This window comes from Falco cherrug, chromosome 5, assembly GCF_023634085.1.
Source record: "Falco cherrug isolate bFalChe1 chromosome 5, bFalChe1.pri, whole genome shotgun sequence".
In the NCBI taxonomy this organism is placed as follows: Eukaryota; Metazoa; Chordata; class Aves; order Falconiformes; family Falconidae; genus Falco; species Falco cherrug.
Window position 1 is genome coordinate 299,892 of NC_073701.1, and position 16,727 is coordinate 316,618.

The 16,727-nt window shown below is 47.6% G+C and overlaps 1 protein-coding gene across 1 annotated transcript in view; it reads left to right on the top strand.

Moving 5' to 3' along the window:
• Positions 1-16,727, top strand: part of LOC102055193 (scavenger receptor cysteine-rich type 1 protein M130-like) — a 28,127-nt gene that overhangs the window by 4,949 nt on the left and 6,451 nt on the right. Inside the window, exons 2-14 of the mRNA XM_027802012.2 lie at positions 1,057-1,371; positions 2,926-3,234; positions 4,845-5,159; positions 5,969-6,280; positions 6,706-7,023; positions 7,774-8,088; positions 13,249-13,563; positions 14,323-14,385; positions 14,472-14,786; positions 14,982-15,017; positions 15,310-15,447; positions 15,743-15,838; positions 16,412-16,495. Of these exons, the coding sequence (XP_027657813.2) occupies positions 1,057-1,371; positions 2,926-3,234; positions 4,845-5,159; positions 5,969-6,280; positions 6,706-7,023; positions 7,774-8,088; positions 13,249-13,563; positions 14,323-14,385; positions 14,472-14,786; positions 14,982-15,017; positions 15,310-15,447; positions 15,743-15,838; positions 16,412-16,495 (2,931 nt within the window). The remainder of the gene's footprint in view (positions 1-1,056; positions 1,372-2,925; positions 3,235-4,844; positions 5,160-5,968; positions 6,281-6,705; positions 7,024-7,773; positions 8,089-13,248; positions 13,564-14,322; positions 14,386-14,471; positions 14,787-14,981; positions 15,018-15,309; positions 15,448-15,742; positions 15,839-16,411; positions 16,496-16,727) is intronic.

Here is a 16,727-nt window from a genome sequence, read left to right on the forward strand (position 1 = left end):
AGACCTGTTCCCCTGCATTTCTTGGGTCCCAGTAGGTTTTTGTGTAGCTTGGCTTCCTAAGGACTGCGTCTGGGTCCCACCGTTATTCCTGCATTTGACTGTAACAAAATTCTCTGTGTTCTCTACCTTTTAAATCCCTGTGCTAAGCTACTATATGGTATTTGAAGCATCTGTAGTAGCAGACCAACATTGTAGAGCAAGAAACCAATGTGTGCATCTTCCCTCTTCTGTCAGGCTCTTTGTCAAGTGCTCTGTGGTTACTGCAATGTTATTTTGTGAGTCCACAGGAAAAAGAACTGGGAAAAGTGTATCCATACCAAAGGAAAGAGGCATGCCTGGGAGCAGAGCAGGAAAAGAGGGTTCTTTGGGCATCAGCCCCACTCCAAGAGATGATGGGGCATGAGGAACAACACGAAGACCTACCTGTCCTTCTGCTGCTTATGCTGCTGCATCTCCTGAGATAGCTTGCCCCCCCCCCCCCCCCCCCCCCGGCCCTTAAGTAATCCTCTTCTCTTGTTGGGGACCCTGTGTCTCGAGCAAGAAAGGAGGGAACGAATAGAGAGTATTGGAACACTGAGGTGCAAGTAATAGTTTGTCTGAGAGGAAGAAGCTGAGGCAGATGAGGGAAATTGCTTCTTCACACCGTACTGAACATAGGAATGAAGGAATATGGGGATGTGCCCAGCAAGCATTTTCAGCTGAGTATCATCATGGCAGAACAGCAAAGAAAAAGGAGGCGTTCCTGTTGAAGCCGCTGTGAATCACACAGCAGGGACATCACTCAGCATTTCCGAGCCCTGTCAGGTCAGAAAAAGAGAAAACTCACCAGTCATTAGAAATAATTTACGTTTTAGCAGTATGGTTAGCTCAAACTTGTAAATACAGACACAACTCCCTGCAAAAAAAGTTTAAGTTGGACTATTTAGAAAGGTGAACTGAATAAGTCTAATTTAATAGTAAATTAAGAGTAGTAATAATCTCATTAACCATATGCAATAGGTAATCATGATTAGGCACTGTCCTTTCCATAACCTGGCTCTGTCTCTGTGTACAAAGGTGCTGTTGAATTGAGGCTGTCAAATGGAACTGGCCCCTGCTCTGGGAGAGTGGAAGTAAAATATGAGGAGCAGTGGGGAACTGTGTGTGATGGTGACTGGACCATAGATGATGCTGAGGTTGTTTGTAAGCAGTTACGATGTGGATCTGCTGTTCAGGCCCTTGAACAATCTCCTTTTGGAGAAGGATCTGGACCGACGTGGCTGTATCGGGTTGATTGCCGTGGTGATGAACCCAATCTCTGGAACTGTTCACATACAGGATGGGGTGCTTTTACCTGCCCTCATTACTATGATACTGGAGTGATCTGCTCAGGTAAGAAGTCATCCAACCTTGTATAATGGAAAATGTTACAGGGCTGAGATTAAACTTTGTCCTAGCTGGATAAAACCAGGTACTGCGTAGAGGTAATGCTTTCTCCATGGCCTCCGCTCCGCCAAAGCACGTTGCATCAGCATTATGTCTTCTACTGACTGTCAAGTGTATGGCTCCTTTGCTGGGGCACAGCAATGACATAGAAAGGAAGCAGACATAGTAAATGACATAGAACAGGACAAGAAACACTTGGTTTCTATCACAGCTATCCCAGGCAGCAGGTAAGCAGTACTAAACTTGTCTTTGACCAAGAATAGGAGTTAAAAAAGCAGATGTAGGTGGAGAAGCAAGAAAACGCTATGTTGTGCCATACAGCTACTCTTCTCCAGCTCTTTGTGTAAGCTAAGACAAGACAATCTACAAAGGCAAAAAACTCCAATGTCTGTGTGGCTGCCTTCCTCTGCAAAATGTGCTTGGTTTTGCTCTTTGGATAAAGGACCATCGCAGGAGGTGTTTCCTTCCCAGCTTCAGGACTTCACATTTGTCCTTTTTGATTTTCATAAGGTTCCTGTCAAGCCCATTAATCCAGCCTGTCTAGGTCCCTCCGAACGGCAGTTCTGCCCTTGGGGTTATCTCTCCAACCCCCTAAACGGATAAGAGTGCACTCCCACCTCCTCCAGGCTCTTGGAAAAGGTTCTGAACAGAGCAGTTCCCAGGAAGGGCCCAACAAGTGGCATTCCCGTGCTGCCAGCCCCGGGGAGAGTGCCACCCACTGATGGCTCCTCTCTGAGCCTGATCCTCTGGTTAGCTTTCCAGCCGAGTAGTTGTCCAACCACCCAGACTGTAACATCCTAGTCTGGATACAAGGCTATTGTTCAAGAGAGTGTCAAAGGCCTTGCTAAATGTGAAGTAAATGGCATGCACTGGTCTCCCCCCATCCACAAATCCAGTCACTTAAATTTATCAGAGAAAGTAATGTCACACAGGCATGATCTACCCTGGGTAAATCTGTGCTGCCTCTTCCCACTCACCTTCCTGTGCCCAGAAATGTGTTCCAGGAGGATTCACTCCATGCTTTTCCCAGGTACCAAGGGAGGCTGACCAGCCTGTAGATCACCAGGCTGTCTTTTTAGCTTTTTCCGAGGATGGGTGCAACTTCCTGTCTTCTTTCTGGGACACTTTGGTTTCCTATTCATTTGAACAATGGAGTCTCAAGGACACACACTAGGAAATGGCTATTTATTTATCTGTTTATCTGGGGATTGCTGCTCCCCAAGCATTTGGCAAATGTTCAAAACTTCCCTTCTTCTGTAGTTTCCCAAGGATTTAGTATTTTCACATACTAAGAAATCAGCATTCCTGCACACAATTTTCTCTTGTTAGTGGCATACAGGAATTGCCACAATGGTTATTTAAAAGCGTCAGTGGTCCTCACAGAGGTGAGGTGTCTTGCTCACAGCGGTGATTTGTCTTGCCCACAAAGTTATGGGAGTTTCTAAATCAGGTCAGTACAACCAGCCCTTGATGATGGATTTCTCGGAATTTTTTTCCCAGGTTTCTCTGAGCTGCGTCTGACTGGAGGGGACACTGCCTGCTCAGGACAGCTGAAAGTAAAGCAAGAAGAAACCTGGGCTACGGTCTGCTTTTCACATGTGGATTTCAAAGCTGCCTCTGCTGTATGTAACGAGTTAGCGTGCGGCCACGCTGTGGGTATCTCGAGAGGAACTCACTTTGGAGACAGAAGTGAAGTGACCTGGCAAGAAGAGTTTCACTGTGTGGGGAATGAGACTCACCTGGCACACTGTCCAAGGGCGCCGCACCGCAGCGAGGCCTGCTCGCATGGTGCCACTGTGGCGTGTTCAGGTGAGACTTCGGACTGAGAGGCATCATTCATAGGTGACATTCCTATGTCGTCTTCCTGTTGACCCACAGTTCAGACCCGCCTCAGGGCTCCGGGGTGCTTCCCCTGTCGTGCCTCAAGCCACCCAGGGAAGGCCAGGGCACAGTCGAGAGCAGCCCAGCCTTTTCTCGGTTGCTCTGCCGAGAGCCCGCGCCTCACACAGGCCTTACTGTCACTTCACTTCTGCACCAGGGGTGCTGATCTCAAAAAGGCTGTGACTTATTTTATGCTACCAGAGGTGTGCACTCTATAGTGCTGAGAATTCCTTCCAGGTCTTTCTCATGCACATAAAAGGGGAGATGGCCAGAGCAGACAAGCAGGAACATGGAGAAACGGAATTATTTTCTGTGCTGCCAGTGTGTGTGTTAATCCCTGGCATTTCAGTTAATCATGAAACTGGGAGAGGTGCCATATCTCCAAAAGGTTAAAGGAGGCACAAGTTACAAATCTATTAAAAAAAAAAAGTTGTCAGAGGCCTGGATGTCTTTAGATGTGACTGTCAGATAACATTATTTAAGAACTCCATATGGTCTATGGCTGCTCTAAATACAGCTAACTTACTGCCAGCCACTACCAAAATGGTGAGTAGACCTAGCAAACACAACTTTTTTCCAAGGGCACAAATCAAAGTGAGTAAACTGAGCATGGGGCAGAGCTGCTACAACATGCTGCCACCAGACATGCCTGGGAAGGACCAGTTCAGCCGCCCCCCAGCTGAGCAGCGGCAGTCTGTCCAAGGCTGCTGTGGGCACTTCCCTACAGCCATGGTGACCTGCAGCCCCAAACACCGAGCTGTGCCCACCAAGCTGTGCTGAGCTGTGCCAGCCAAGTTGTGCCAGATGAGCTGTGCCCGCTGAGTGGCCCCGTTAGCTGAGGTATCAGTAGCTGGCAAGTCTTGATTCCTGCCTCCGCTTGCAAGAGTCACAGCTTGGAGCAGAAATACAGGTCTTGTTGGGGAGTACGCTGCAGGGACCAGGGAAGTGCAAGTGACAGCGTGGGAAGGCAGCGGGGCTGCACAGGGCCAGCAGCAGGGTACCACAGTCCTACCCATGCTGCACTTAAATTACCGTGAATTTGCCTGTGGGCATGGCCCATTGTGTTCAGAGTTTTGTGCTGTGGCATGGATGAAAGCTGAGAATTGCACACAGCAGCTGCTGCTTACTAGGTAGTGTGAGATGACCAGCTACTAGGAGAGAGAGAGTGTTACTGGGAGCTCCTGCTGTGAGTTTCTCACATGCTCCAAATGCAAGGTGTGATGTTGGAACTGCCTCTGCGAGAAAAAAATGTTGCAAGGTAGCAGCAGTATTGTGGGAGGAGGAGACAGCAGAGCAGAGGAGGAGAGGCTGAACTTAAAGAGTCAAGACACTTTTAGTCATGTAGTGCAGGCTACAGCATGGACAATAAAGACTTATTTTCAGAGCTGGCTCATGAACATCCTGGTCTAACATGCTTCCCAGTAACTTCAGACATAGCAACTGCTAGTTCCTTGCAGCTGCATCCCTCTTACAAATTTCAGTGCAACAGCATGCACACACACAAAAGTAACTGCTAAGTTCCTGTATTCTTCCTGCAGGCTATGGTGGGTACAGGCTGGCAAATGGCAGTACCACATGTTCAGGGAGAGTAGAGCTACTTCATGGAGGCATGTGGGGAACCCTGTGTGACTACCTGTGGGATTTCCCAGCTGCCAATGCCCTCTGCCAGCAGCTGGACTGTGGAGTTGCTGTGCTGATACCAAGTGGACGGTCCTTTGGGCAAGGAAATGCATCTGTCTGGAACGGCACATTCAGCTGCAAGAAGAATGGCTCCCACCCGAGAGACTGCCCTGTGAGTGTGCTGGGTCACGATGAGTGCCCTGCCGGGAGAGAGGCTCGTGTGGTATGTTCAGGTGAGCAGTGGAAAGGTCTAAGAGCAGAAAAGAAAAATCTCTTTGAGGAAAAATACTGACCCAGACTCCAGAGGGTGTTTGTGGAGCCAGGCTCTGTCTTTTGTCCACTGCTACAGGCATTTCCAGGAGTTGAGCTGCACTTTCACTCATGCCACAAGGCTGCTCTCTGTGAAATGCTCCTGGTGTCAGGGGACAGCAAGAACAGGGCTGCTCCGCCAGGTAGGATGAGTTGGGGGCAGAGGGTGAGAACAACACAGGCAGCATCCTTATGCACCGAGGCACAGTCCACACCACCCGCACAGGGGAAGGTGCTGATGGCAAGGTCTATGGTCAGTTCCAGACAAGGCAAAGTAATGAATCAGATGTAGGGCCCAGCTGGAGAGGGTTGGCAGGATTAGCGAGAGATGGGACTGGAGACAGTTAAACCAGTCACATCGTTGAGGCAAGGACTGAAGGTCTGGTCCAGTTTCAGAGCCTTGGACCAGCAACCTGGGGGTGCACAGCTGGACACCCCAGCTGAGGCTGGTCAGAACAATCAAGGTCTAATGGCTCAGCCAGAGCCCTGAAACCTGGTGCCCTGAGTTTAAAAATTGCAAAGGGGACCAGATCCTGATTTCTAGTCGTTCTTCTCAGTAAAATAGGATGGGCTGAATTCTAGGTATGAGTATGGAAGTTGCAGTGGTCCAGTGGAGTAATTTTTGCTACTGAATGCTAAGGAGAACTCATTCCCTTTTCCCAGTCCCTTTCAGGTCATGCCCATGAGCAGTTACCGGTGCGACACCTCAGTGCTCACCTTCTTTTGTGTGCAGGGTGCCCGGGGGGCAGGTTGGTGAATGGCACCACGTGCTCTGGCAGGGTGGAGATCCGCCATGGAGACACATGGGGAGGGCTCTGCCGCTCCCACTGGAATTTGCAAGCTGCCAACGTCCTCTGCTATCAGCTGAACTGTGGCTATGCGAAGTCAATCCAGACAGGAGACCGTTTTGTGGAGGAGAGTGGGCCTATATGGAGAGATGCTTTTCACTGCGAAGGGACAGAGTCCTGCCTGTGGGACTGTGCTCAAGTGACTTTGGGCAATCCAGCCTGCTCAGCCAGAGAAGCAGCCACTGTTGTTTGCTCAGGTAAGTCAGGAGCAGCCATTTAGGCAGTGCAACTTCAGACCAGAGCACGGCTGGTGATCTCGTCCTGCCAAGCAAGTCTGGTATGTCAGCCTATCTTTAATGGCCTTTCCTTTCCCCCCTGCCTCCAACCTTTACTTCAGCACAGAAACTTCATGTAGTAGAAGGCTTCACATTATTTAGATGTGCCTGACTCCTGACAGGATCTAGTCTTTGAGCTAGGGAAGCCTTTCTCGCTTCCCATTACAGACCCTTGTGTGCATGCAAGCAAATAAATCCTTAACAGATGCAGTCTCCTTAACCAGTGGTGAGAATTATTCTTTTACCAACATAGAGATTTGTCTTTCCCATCTTTCCTGCGTGTTATTTCTACTGCAGTAAGAGTGGCAGATGTTATTCAATACATTTTCCAATTCTCTTGAGCCCAGGTCTTGATGAATCGCTCAGACTCTCAGGTGGTAACAGCCGTTGTGATGGGCGTGTTGAGATCTCACTCCATGGCACGTGGAGCAGAGTCCTGGATGATGACTGGGGCATTAAAGACGCCCATGTGGTCTGCAGGCAGCTCCAGTGTGGAATTGCCAAGAAAGCCTATTACCTCCCAAGGTCTGAGCGAGGCGTGGGTCATGTTGGCTTGAGAAATGTCCAGTGTGCTGGAACCGAGACTCAGCTGATGCTGTGTAAGACCTCCCTTTTCCAGGCAGAGCCAGCGGGAGTTGCTGAAGATGTTGGTGTGATTTGCTCAGGTGAGTTACTGTGCAAAAGGTACACGGTGCTTCCCAGGGCTGCCTCTAGCCCACCATGATGTGGCCTCACCCGGTGTTAAACAGGCATGGGGCTGAGCTTGCAAAATCCACCTGCTTCTGTACTCTAGGGGACAATGATAGTTAAGGAAGCAAATGTAATTTACATAGTGTTTCCTTCATTTGGATTTGTTAGAGGATTTATCCCACACAATCAAAAAAAAAAAAAAAATAGAATACAGAAGCCATAAGAACACTAATTTGGCCACGACTGCCACACATTCTGGCTGTCGCTTAGGAATTAAATAGGTGACATTTTGTGACATTTCTGTATGTATAGATAGCTGCAGTCTTTCCAAGGTAAATTAGAACTGTTTCTACTCTTATCTTGTAATCCATCTGTAACAGAAACTGTCTCTGTCTCTGCCAAACTAAATGAGTTTAGATAGAAAACAGCTTCTCCGGCTTTCTAAGATAAGGTGATCTTTGCATATACTCGCTATGACTAGACACTCCTTTTCTGCAACATCTCACAGGAACTGTTCAAACATTTACTTGATGCAGGAGTAGGCCTTCCCTTTTGTGTGGTTTTAGCATCACAGGCATTCTATCCAAGAAACCATAACACAAGAATATAACACTGGAATATAACAAGAACGTGATGCCTTAACAGTGCTTTAAACGTGCATCCATTGCACTGGCCTGTGCATCACTGTTACGTTGCGTGCTGACAGCTGGGTTTTCTCCCTGCAGGTAGCAGACGGATCAGGTTGGTGAATGGAACAAAGCGGTGTGCTGGGAGAGTAGAGCTTTATCATGATGGCATCTGGGGCACCATCTGTGACGATAACTGGGATCTAGCAGATGCTAATGTTGTTTGCAAACAGCTGGGATGTGGACATGCCATCAAGGCATTTGTATCTGCTCATTATGGTGAAGGCTCAGGACAGATCTGGCTGGATGATGTGAACTGCACTGGGGCTGAATCCGATCTCTGGGCATGTCCCTCTAGGGCATGGGGTGAGCACAACTGCCAACACAAAGAGGATGCTGGAGTCCTGTGCTCAGGTATGTTTGGAAAAGCCTTTTCTGAGTCTGTGGGTTGAAAGGGAAGGGTTACATGAAGGAGAAGCAGAGAATAGAGGAGAGTTGCTTGGACAGCCTCTTGCTTTCTAGGCTACAAGCATAGCTGGTCAGCCCATCCCCTTGGTCCCACCAAGATGCAAAGGGTCTACAGAAGTCCTTATTTTGCATTAACACACACATGCATATGTGTGTGTGGTGGAGTGGGATAACTGGGTGGTAAATTTGAGGGTTTTGGTAAAGATTTCCACAGCAAAGGGCTGTGTGTGTTCCTCGTGTGGGAAAGGCCATCAACTGCCATGTCCCCATTACAGTCAGTTATGACTGGCTCTGACACCAACAGAAATAAACCTTTGGGCCCCACAGCAATCACCGATCAGAGGAGCATATGGTGGCTCTGCCTATGCATATTTAAGACAGAGTGGCAGCTGCAAGAAAGCAGAAATGAAGGAGAAGTGGAAAAAGACACTGCTGGGGACATGGATGAAGACATGGTTTCTGTGCCAGAGGAGGTATGCTGTCCCTGTGGTAAGCCACACTGGAACAGATAAACTCCTGAGGGCACTGCAGCCTGTGGAGCACCCACAGTGGAGAAAATACAATCCCTGAAGGGATTGCAGGCTGTGGAGCATGCATGCATGCTGGAGTAGAGGAAAATGAATAAGAAGCCAGGAGCAGAAAAAAACACAACCTCCTGCACTGCCACCCTCACTGAAGGAATTGGGAGGGAAAATAAAGGAAGTTAGGACCAATGGAGTGGATCAAAGGAGTTTCCCTAATGTTTAATTGTTAATGTTTTCTTTTTTCCTTGTTACCCAAAGTAATAGTTAAGATTATATTAAGTGCAAAAAAAAAAAAAAAAAAAAAAGTTCTTTTTCCCAAGTGGAAACTGTTTTGCCCATGATAGCAGACAGTAAATGTAGGAGACACTCCAGCAACACTAGTACCTGGCATGCCCTGGGACTGGAATAATTGCTGCTTGTGGGAGCACCTACAGCTCATATTGGCTGACCTGGAAGTGGACCCTGACACCTTGGAAGGGGAAACTGGGGGCTTATGATGAATTAAAAAACCGAGTCCTTTCAGCAGCCCTAGTTACAGTAATTACAGAGTCCTACGGAAAAGGGTATGCTGCTCTGCAGACTATGACCATTCGATGGGTCTTTGAGCATAAATGGAGAAACTTGCAGTCACTGCTCCAGGGAGAGGCCTCTGCAGTGGCTGTGGCATTGCTGGGACACCAGAGCAGAAGAGATAGAGCTGAAAGCTTCAGACAGCAGGGCTTTGGGGAGTTCAGGTCATAAGCCACTTGTAAAGATCATACTGCACAACGTAGGAGGGCTTTGGGACCAGTTTATGGAGAGGTATGTTGAACAGTGCCTAATTGTGCTGATTCTACAAACAAAATACCCCTCTGAAAGGACTGGGAAGGAGCGAATAATCAACTGCAGTTTCCTGGACTGCTGGAGTGTGGTCACAGGCAAAGGGAGAGAGATCCTGAAATGCTTGTGATCATTAATGTTAGAGCTTGGGTTCTCCACTGGCTAGGCACAGCTACTTGTGCCCCTCTGGTACCACCTGGGGGGATGCCCTGCTGATCAAGTCAAGGAGTGACTTATGTATACCATTCTGGAGTGAGGATGCCAGAAGAAGAGTGCAAGCTTAGCAGCGCAGACTAGGATAATACTGAGGAACCAGCAGCATGGCCAGCCTCAGGAAAATGAGAATGGGAGTGCTGTGTGTGCCCCTCCTACACACTGAGACTTAAGGATGGATCTGAAAGAAAAGGGAGACAATATGAGAGACTGGAAGGAAAAGCCCTCTAGGTCCATAGACCTAGAATTTTGAGCACAGGAGAGAGGTGAGAGCTTATTTAAACCACTCCCTTTTGCTACCCCCACTTTTGGACCACTTTGTGCTCTGCAGCTGATCTGAACTTACTGCACTGAGGGGTGGTGTCCCCTGGCCTGGCAGTGGATGAAGTTAACCAAAGTTATTAGGCTGGCCAGACAAGGTGGCCAGGCACCCTTGCCTCAACAACACTGTGCACTGGGTCAATACTGAACTATAGCAGCACTCGGGGCATCTTACTATCCCCTCTGTGTAGCAGTGACAAATAAACTGTCCTTGGAGTAACTGGAGGAGAAACATGCCCAGCTCTGGAGGAAGGGAATCTGAGCTTGAACAGGCGGGTTTGGCACACCCTATTTGCTGCCACTGGCTCTACTACCCCTGTCACCCTTGACACTGACTTTCTTGACCACCAGAGATGGATGGATGGGACAGAAAGGCTTCAGGGTTTTTGGAATAGGCACTGTGGCTTGCACAGGTGAGAACAAGCTATGGGACTCCCCAGGACTCTCTAATCATCCAAACATTGCTGAATTTGCTTAAATAGATCCCGGTGTCAGTCCTTTGCCAATCCAAGCGATTTGCTGAAAGCACTATCAACCTGACCATGGGGCTGCCAATAAAATCCCCTAAATAATTGTTTCCGTGGGAAAGCAAGCGGTGGTCTTAAACACACACCATACAACAGTGCTGTTTGACCTGTGTGGAGTCTGCTGGAGGATGATGGTTTACAATAGACTTCAGAACTCTGAATGAAGTCACACACCCTTTAGCTGCAGCTGCTACAGTTCCAGACCCATTGCAGCTCTTGTATGAGCTAGAAGCTAAAGAATGTACCAGGTATGCCATAACTCATATTGCAAATACTTTTTTTTCTCTTTTCTCTCAATCCCACTGGTCGAAGATGCAAGACCTCAGTTTGCCTTCACCTGGAGTGGTGTGCAGCACATCTGGAACCAGCTGTCCCAAGCGTGGAAACACAGCCCTTGCTATTTGCTATAGCATCATCCACCAGATTTTAAAGCAATAGCATTCCAAAGAACTTTCCTCTAACTTGATGATGTATTGATTGGAGGAACAACTCCAGAAGTACTAAGTACAGGGCTCTAGGTAACCATACCTTTCTCAGTGCTGCGTTTGCCATCAAGCACTCCCAAGTAAAAAGGGCCCCTCAAGATATACGTGTTTTAGGCACACAAAATGGATGCAGATACATGCCAGCTGACCAGATTGCTTGGATAAGCACCATGGACCTCCACACAACAAACAAGAACCTGAGCTTTCTTGGGCACTGCTGAATTTTGATGTATGCATATCTCTGGTGATAGCCAATGGACTAAACCCACGTAACAAATGACCTGAAATTAAGCCTCATTTTGGGTGGGAAGAGGAACACCAGCAATCTTTGGAGCTAATCAGCAGAAGGTAGTCCATGCCCTGGCCTTAGGACCAATATAGGTAGGTAGCAATGTAAAAACTTTGTTATATACACACACAGGAAAGAAAAACATGATATGGAGTCTGTGGTACTATGAGCATCTCAAGAGATGAGAGACACTGTTGGCACTCTGGTGTCAGAGCCACAAAAGAGCAGAAAATGTCGACTGCCCTATAAAGCAAGAAGCCCTCGCTGCATATGCAGAGGGTGTCTGGGTGCCACTGAAGTGGGCGCAGAGCAGCCACTGCGGTTACGCCCTAGACCAGCCATCCTGAATTTTAGGTTCAAGGATTCAACACCACCAAGGGAAGAGCAACCACAACTACATGGCAAAACTGGCTACTGGCCCTTTTCCCATCTGCACTCACTGGTTCAAGCTCCAGAGCAGGATTAGTTGAACTAAGTCAATGGCCAGCAATCAATAGCATGAGGAAGACCAAACACCTCTGGCTGTCAAAGCCCTAGCATATGGTGAATTAAGTACCAAAAATAAACAACAGAGTTTCTTTACTGATGGATCCTGTAAAAGCACGGCAGGATACAGGAGGTGGAAATCCTTGGAACCCCTCTATAGGAGAAGCTGCCATCTGGAAGGAGACTTGAAGAAATTAGAAAGGCCTTGAAAAGGGCCTTGGGACATACTCAGGAGCACCAACAGACCCATGTATACAGGCTCCTGGATAGTGAAAAAATGTGGTAAGGAAATGGCTTGAATGAAAGTGTGATAACGGGCAGCAGTGAGGAAAACTGTTTTGAGCTGAAGTATGGAAAGCAGTACAACAGCTGCTTGAAGGAAGACCCACTTAGTATGTCATGCTAATAATGCACATATCCCAAGTTCAAAGGCAACTCAAGAAACATAGCAACCAAGCTGACCAGCTGGCTCAACTGTCAGTAGAGATCTGGGACAGGAGCATAAAGGAAAATTATTTGGAGACAGATGAGCCTAGGAAACTGCTGACCATGCTGTGAGGGACTGAGGACAGAGAAGGCTGCTTAAGCTTGTGTTGGAAAGACACAATGCAAGCAATGTGGCAGTGTGATGTCTGTGGAGTAACACACCACGCATCATGAATGATGAAACAGTATGCACGGTGAGAGAAGTGAATGTTGGGAGATGGCTGGCGATGGATTATACCGACCAACACCTTCCTCCCCAGCAACACCGGCAGATGCTATGGTCTCAGTGGCAGAGCACCACCACGGTGGTTAGAAGCTTTCCCCACTCAGACAGCAGGCACAGGTAGCACCTTAGAAGGGATATATAAACAGTACCTGTTGGCACTGCCGCTTAGGCGGGAATCAGACAACATAAGTCATTATAAAAATTCAACCATTTGAGAATGAGTGGAGTGGGTACATCACCAGGCAGCTGGAAAGTAGAGCTGAGCAATGGTTTATTTAAACCCATGCAGCCCAGGAGAAAACCTAGGCCTATTTGAGTGACGAAGTACCAGCCAGCCCTGAGGATGCTTGGATTGGGAAGCCTGCAACAGCTGCAATCCCTAAGACAGTGGTTGCTATTGTGTGAAGAGCAGGGTTTGCCTATTGGCTGGTCTTTGGAAAAAGAACAATCAAATGTGTGCCTTTACAAAAATGGCATAGGAAAGAGTAATCTTACTTTACCTCATAAGCTATATTCTTGCTCATGCATTTTGCAGGGACAAGTTCTGAATCTTGTAACAAATATATGTTGAGATTGGTATATGATGTTAACTTTTGGGTTTAAGTGTTTGTCCCTTCCAGAGTGGTTTTTTTCTGACTCAGCATGATGAACAGGATTGTTAGCAGATTCTGGATTTCACTGATCACAGCCAAGTTCCTGGCTAATTACATTTTTGTGTCTTCACTTCTAGAGTTCCTGGCTCTGAGGCTGGTGAATGGCAATGACTGTGCTGGGCGGCTAGAAGTTTTCTACAATGGGACATGGGGGAGCATTTGCTCAAATTACATGTCTCAAGTCACTGCAAGAACTGTATGCAAACACTTGAATTGTGGAGACGATGGGGAAATCGCAAGTGACTTCCAGTACGGCAGAGGTTCTGGGCCCACGTGGCTGGACCACGTTGAGTGTACAGAGCAACATAGCTCTCTCTGGCAATGTCAGTCAGACCCCTGGGATCCTCAGTCATGTGATAACCGCGCAGAAGAGACCCATATTTCTTGCCGTGGTAATTAGAAATGCATCTGTACGGGACTGCCCAGACATACACATAAACCTACGCAAGCATATATGGACATTGTACTAATTACCTCACGTTCATTTGTTATCTGGTATATATTATTTCTAGTTTCATGCAAATGGCACAAACATTTTCTTTTGTCTATGTCCTTGATATAAATGAGTAAATTATAGTTACATGAATGGCACCGAGTGCAGTTACACAGTGAAAATCCCAAGGAAGTTCCTGATAGGATGGTGCCATTGCATATTTTTAAAGCAAAAAATCTATGCTACAGTCAGTCTGTGAGATCTGAGTTAAGGTCAGACTTCTCAAGACGTCTAGAGGCATGTATGTGTTTCTACATGTATGGAGGTGCATCAGTGCATATGTACATGTACACTCATGCATGCACATAGCCATGGACAAGTGTATGAATTAGTTTAGTTCTAAAGGTCCATTTCTAGTGCCTGCTTTTATGACAGTATTTCATATCTGTGGGTTCCCACTGTAATATAAATGAATTCTAGATGACATTTAAATCTACTGAAAGGGATTGCAGCTGCCTCACACAAGAAGAATGAAAGAAAGCAAGCAGAGTCATCAGGAAGATTATTTAATTCACAGCAATAGACGAACAGTGATTCACCAAGTACGGGCCATGTATGTTATAGGAAAAAATTAACCTGATGATGAATTTTCAAGCATTTTATTCTCCCTTGCGCTTTTCAGAGAATAATTATTTACTTCGGTATTTAAATTTTGCAGGAAGAAAAGAGGCAACGACCCCAACCTCATTTGCTGAGTGCCCGAACGCTACAAGTTGCTCAGGTACCTCTACCTCTTTGGTTCTCCTTACCACTCCCTGCGGACCTTCCTGCTGTTTCAGCGATACAGAAGGTTTCTGTGTCTTGCAGACAGGGAGAAGTTACGAGTCATAGGAGGAGAGGATGGATGTTCAGGCCGAGTGGAGATTTGGCACCAAGGTTCTTGGGGAACGGTCTGTGACGATTCCTGGGATGTGGCAGATGCTAATGTCGTATGCAGGCAGCTGGGCTGTGGATCTGCTGTGTCTGCTCTGGGTGAAGCTGCCTTTGGGGAAGGGACTGGTCCCATCTGGCTGGAGAAGGTGCATTGTAAAGGAATGGAGCTGTCTCTCTGGGACTGTCCTGCCAAGCCCTTGGTGGGCAAAACCTGTGATCATAAAGAAGATGCTGCTGTGGATTGCTCTGGTTAGTGACTGGTCCTTTGGTTCATTACACAGATCTGGGAAGGAGGTGGATAGAGCCACACTGTGCCAGCTGTACAGCCCAGTGACTAGCCCCTTCATAATTCTGACTGCAGTAATATTATGAATGACATGAAGATGTTCTCCCTATTTTTCACATTTGCATCTTCCTTAACCTGGACTCACCTTCCTTTTGCAGGTATGACAGAAACAACAGCATCACCCACTAGAGCAGGTAACACATTACTTCTTCCCTCTTTCTTTCTTCCATCAAATGAGAATTTAAAGTCCCTGATCCATCAGCAGTATATTCCAGCTCATCAGCAAGCATCTCCAGCAGCCTTTTGTAAAGGAGAGCTCAGTGGCACCATCCCCAGCTGCTGAATTCCAGCTGCTTGAGCGGGATCCACCACTGGGCAGCAGGTGACCTGCCTCACCCTGCCAGCGTGGGCACAGCAGGAGGCCACAGAGGATCAGCCCTTTGGGTCACCTGATTCTCTATCTGTTGCTTCTCCATTTCCATTCAGATCCTCCCCGCCGCCCTCCAACAGACAGTACAAGAATTTCAGTGCCTGTCATCCTCTGCATTGTCCTGGGGGCCCTTCTCTGCCTGGTCCTTGCCATTCTTGCTGGACAGATCCGACATGCCAGGGCACAGCAGAGAGGTGGGTCCCTTGGGACTGGTATGAGATGCCTCCTCCACATGGCTGGCAAGCGTCTAGTTGGCTGGGGAGGCTGGGGCTGGGTGACTGAGATGAGTGGCATGTGCTGCTACACTGAGATTCTCACTTACCGTCTGGCTGGGAAAGAGCCCAGCAGTGCTTATCCTCAGCCAGCACCTCTCGGTGACCTGGGTACCGGCCGGGCCACGCAGACCCCTTTAGGTGACTTCTCCTTTTCATGACCCCAGCCTGAGTATGAGCAGAGGCTGTGTGACTGATCACTGCCTTTTACTTGCAGGCTCTCGACTGTCCTATGACCCCTTCCCTGAGACTGTCTATGAGGAGATCGACTACGACGTGGTGAAGGAAAAGCAGGGCATGGCTGGCCTGGCAGGTCTGTGTGTCTTCCTCTTGTCAAGGGAAAATTCCTCCTGGTGGCTCAGATCCCAAGCTGAAACTTTGCAGGTCCCAAATATCCAGGGAAACAGAATTCCTAGATCTGAGTTGAGAAGTTTCCTGCCCACTGGACCCTGCAAGTTCCTCTCACAGGGACAGTTCATTTCGTGCTGTCCTCACTGCAGCCATATAGGTCAAACCAATTAACAAGAAAACCTGCCACAAACAAACAAATAAAAAGATTCTTGCTGCCATTATTTAAAGCAGGAACAAATAAAGGAATAATTTGTATCTCCCTCCCAGCAGCTGTGTCTCTGTAGGCTTCCCCCTGCCGACTCTTTTCTTCCTTGGTGGCTTGCACCCCACCATGAGCCACAGGAGGCATTATGGGGCTCCTAGTGGATCCTTGGTTACTGCGCTGTAAGCTCTTTACCTTGCAGGAGTAATACTGGCTGCCCAGGAATCTGTTGACCTTGGATGGTATTACTGTAGCCTACCCTTGTCCTCATGATGCAGTCTTAGCAGCTAAGGCGAGTTTGATCTGATACCATTGTCTTTCTCATTTGCCTAGATTCTTATTCAGAGAGTACAAAACCAAAAGCACAGTTTTATAGTGGGGACAGTGATGAAGAAAATGGTCCCGGAGCAACTCAAGGTAATGGAAGATGGGGATCCTACAAAGAAAGAGACTCAAAATCAGGGCAGCTTTTAATTTCCAAAGCATTATTGGCCATTAAAAATTTTTTTCTTGCTGCACTTCATGTCCACTAGTGATGTTTTGATGTGAACCAAAAATTTCTGTTTAACTCTTGTGGTTGGAGAATGCAATGCAATCTCATATATAAGTGCTAGTCTTCTCTTCTATATGAGAAATTGCAAATAGATGT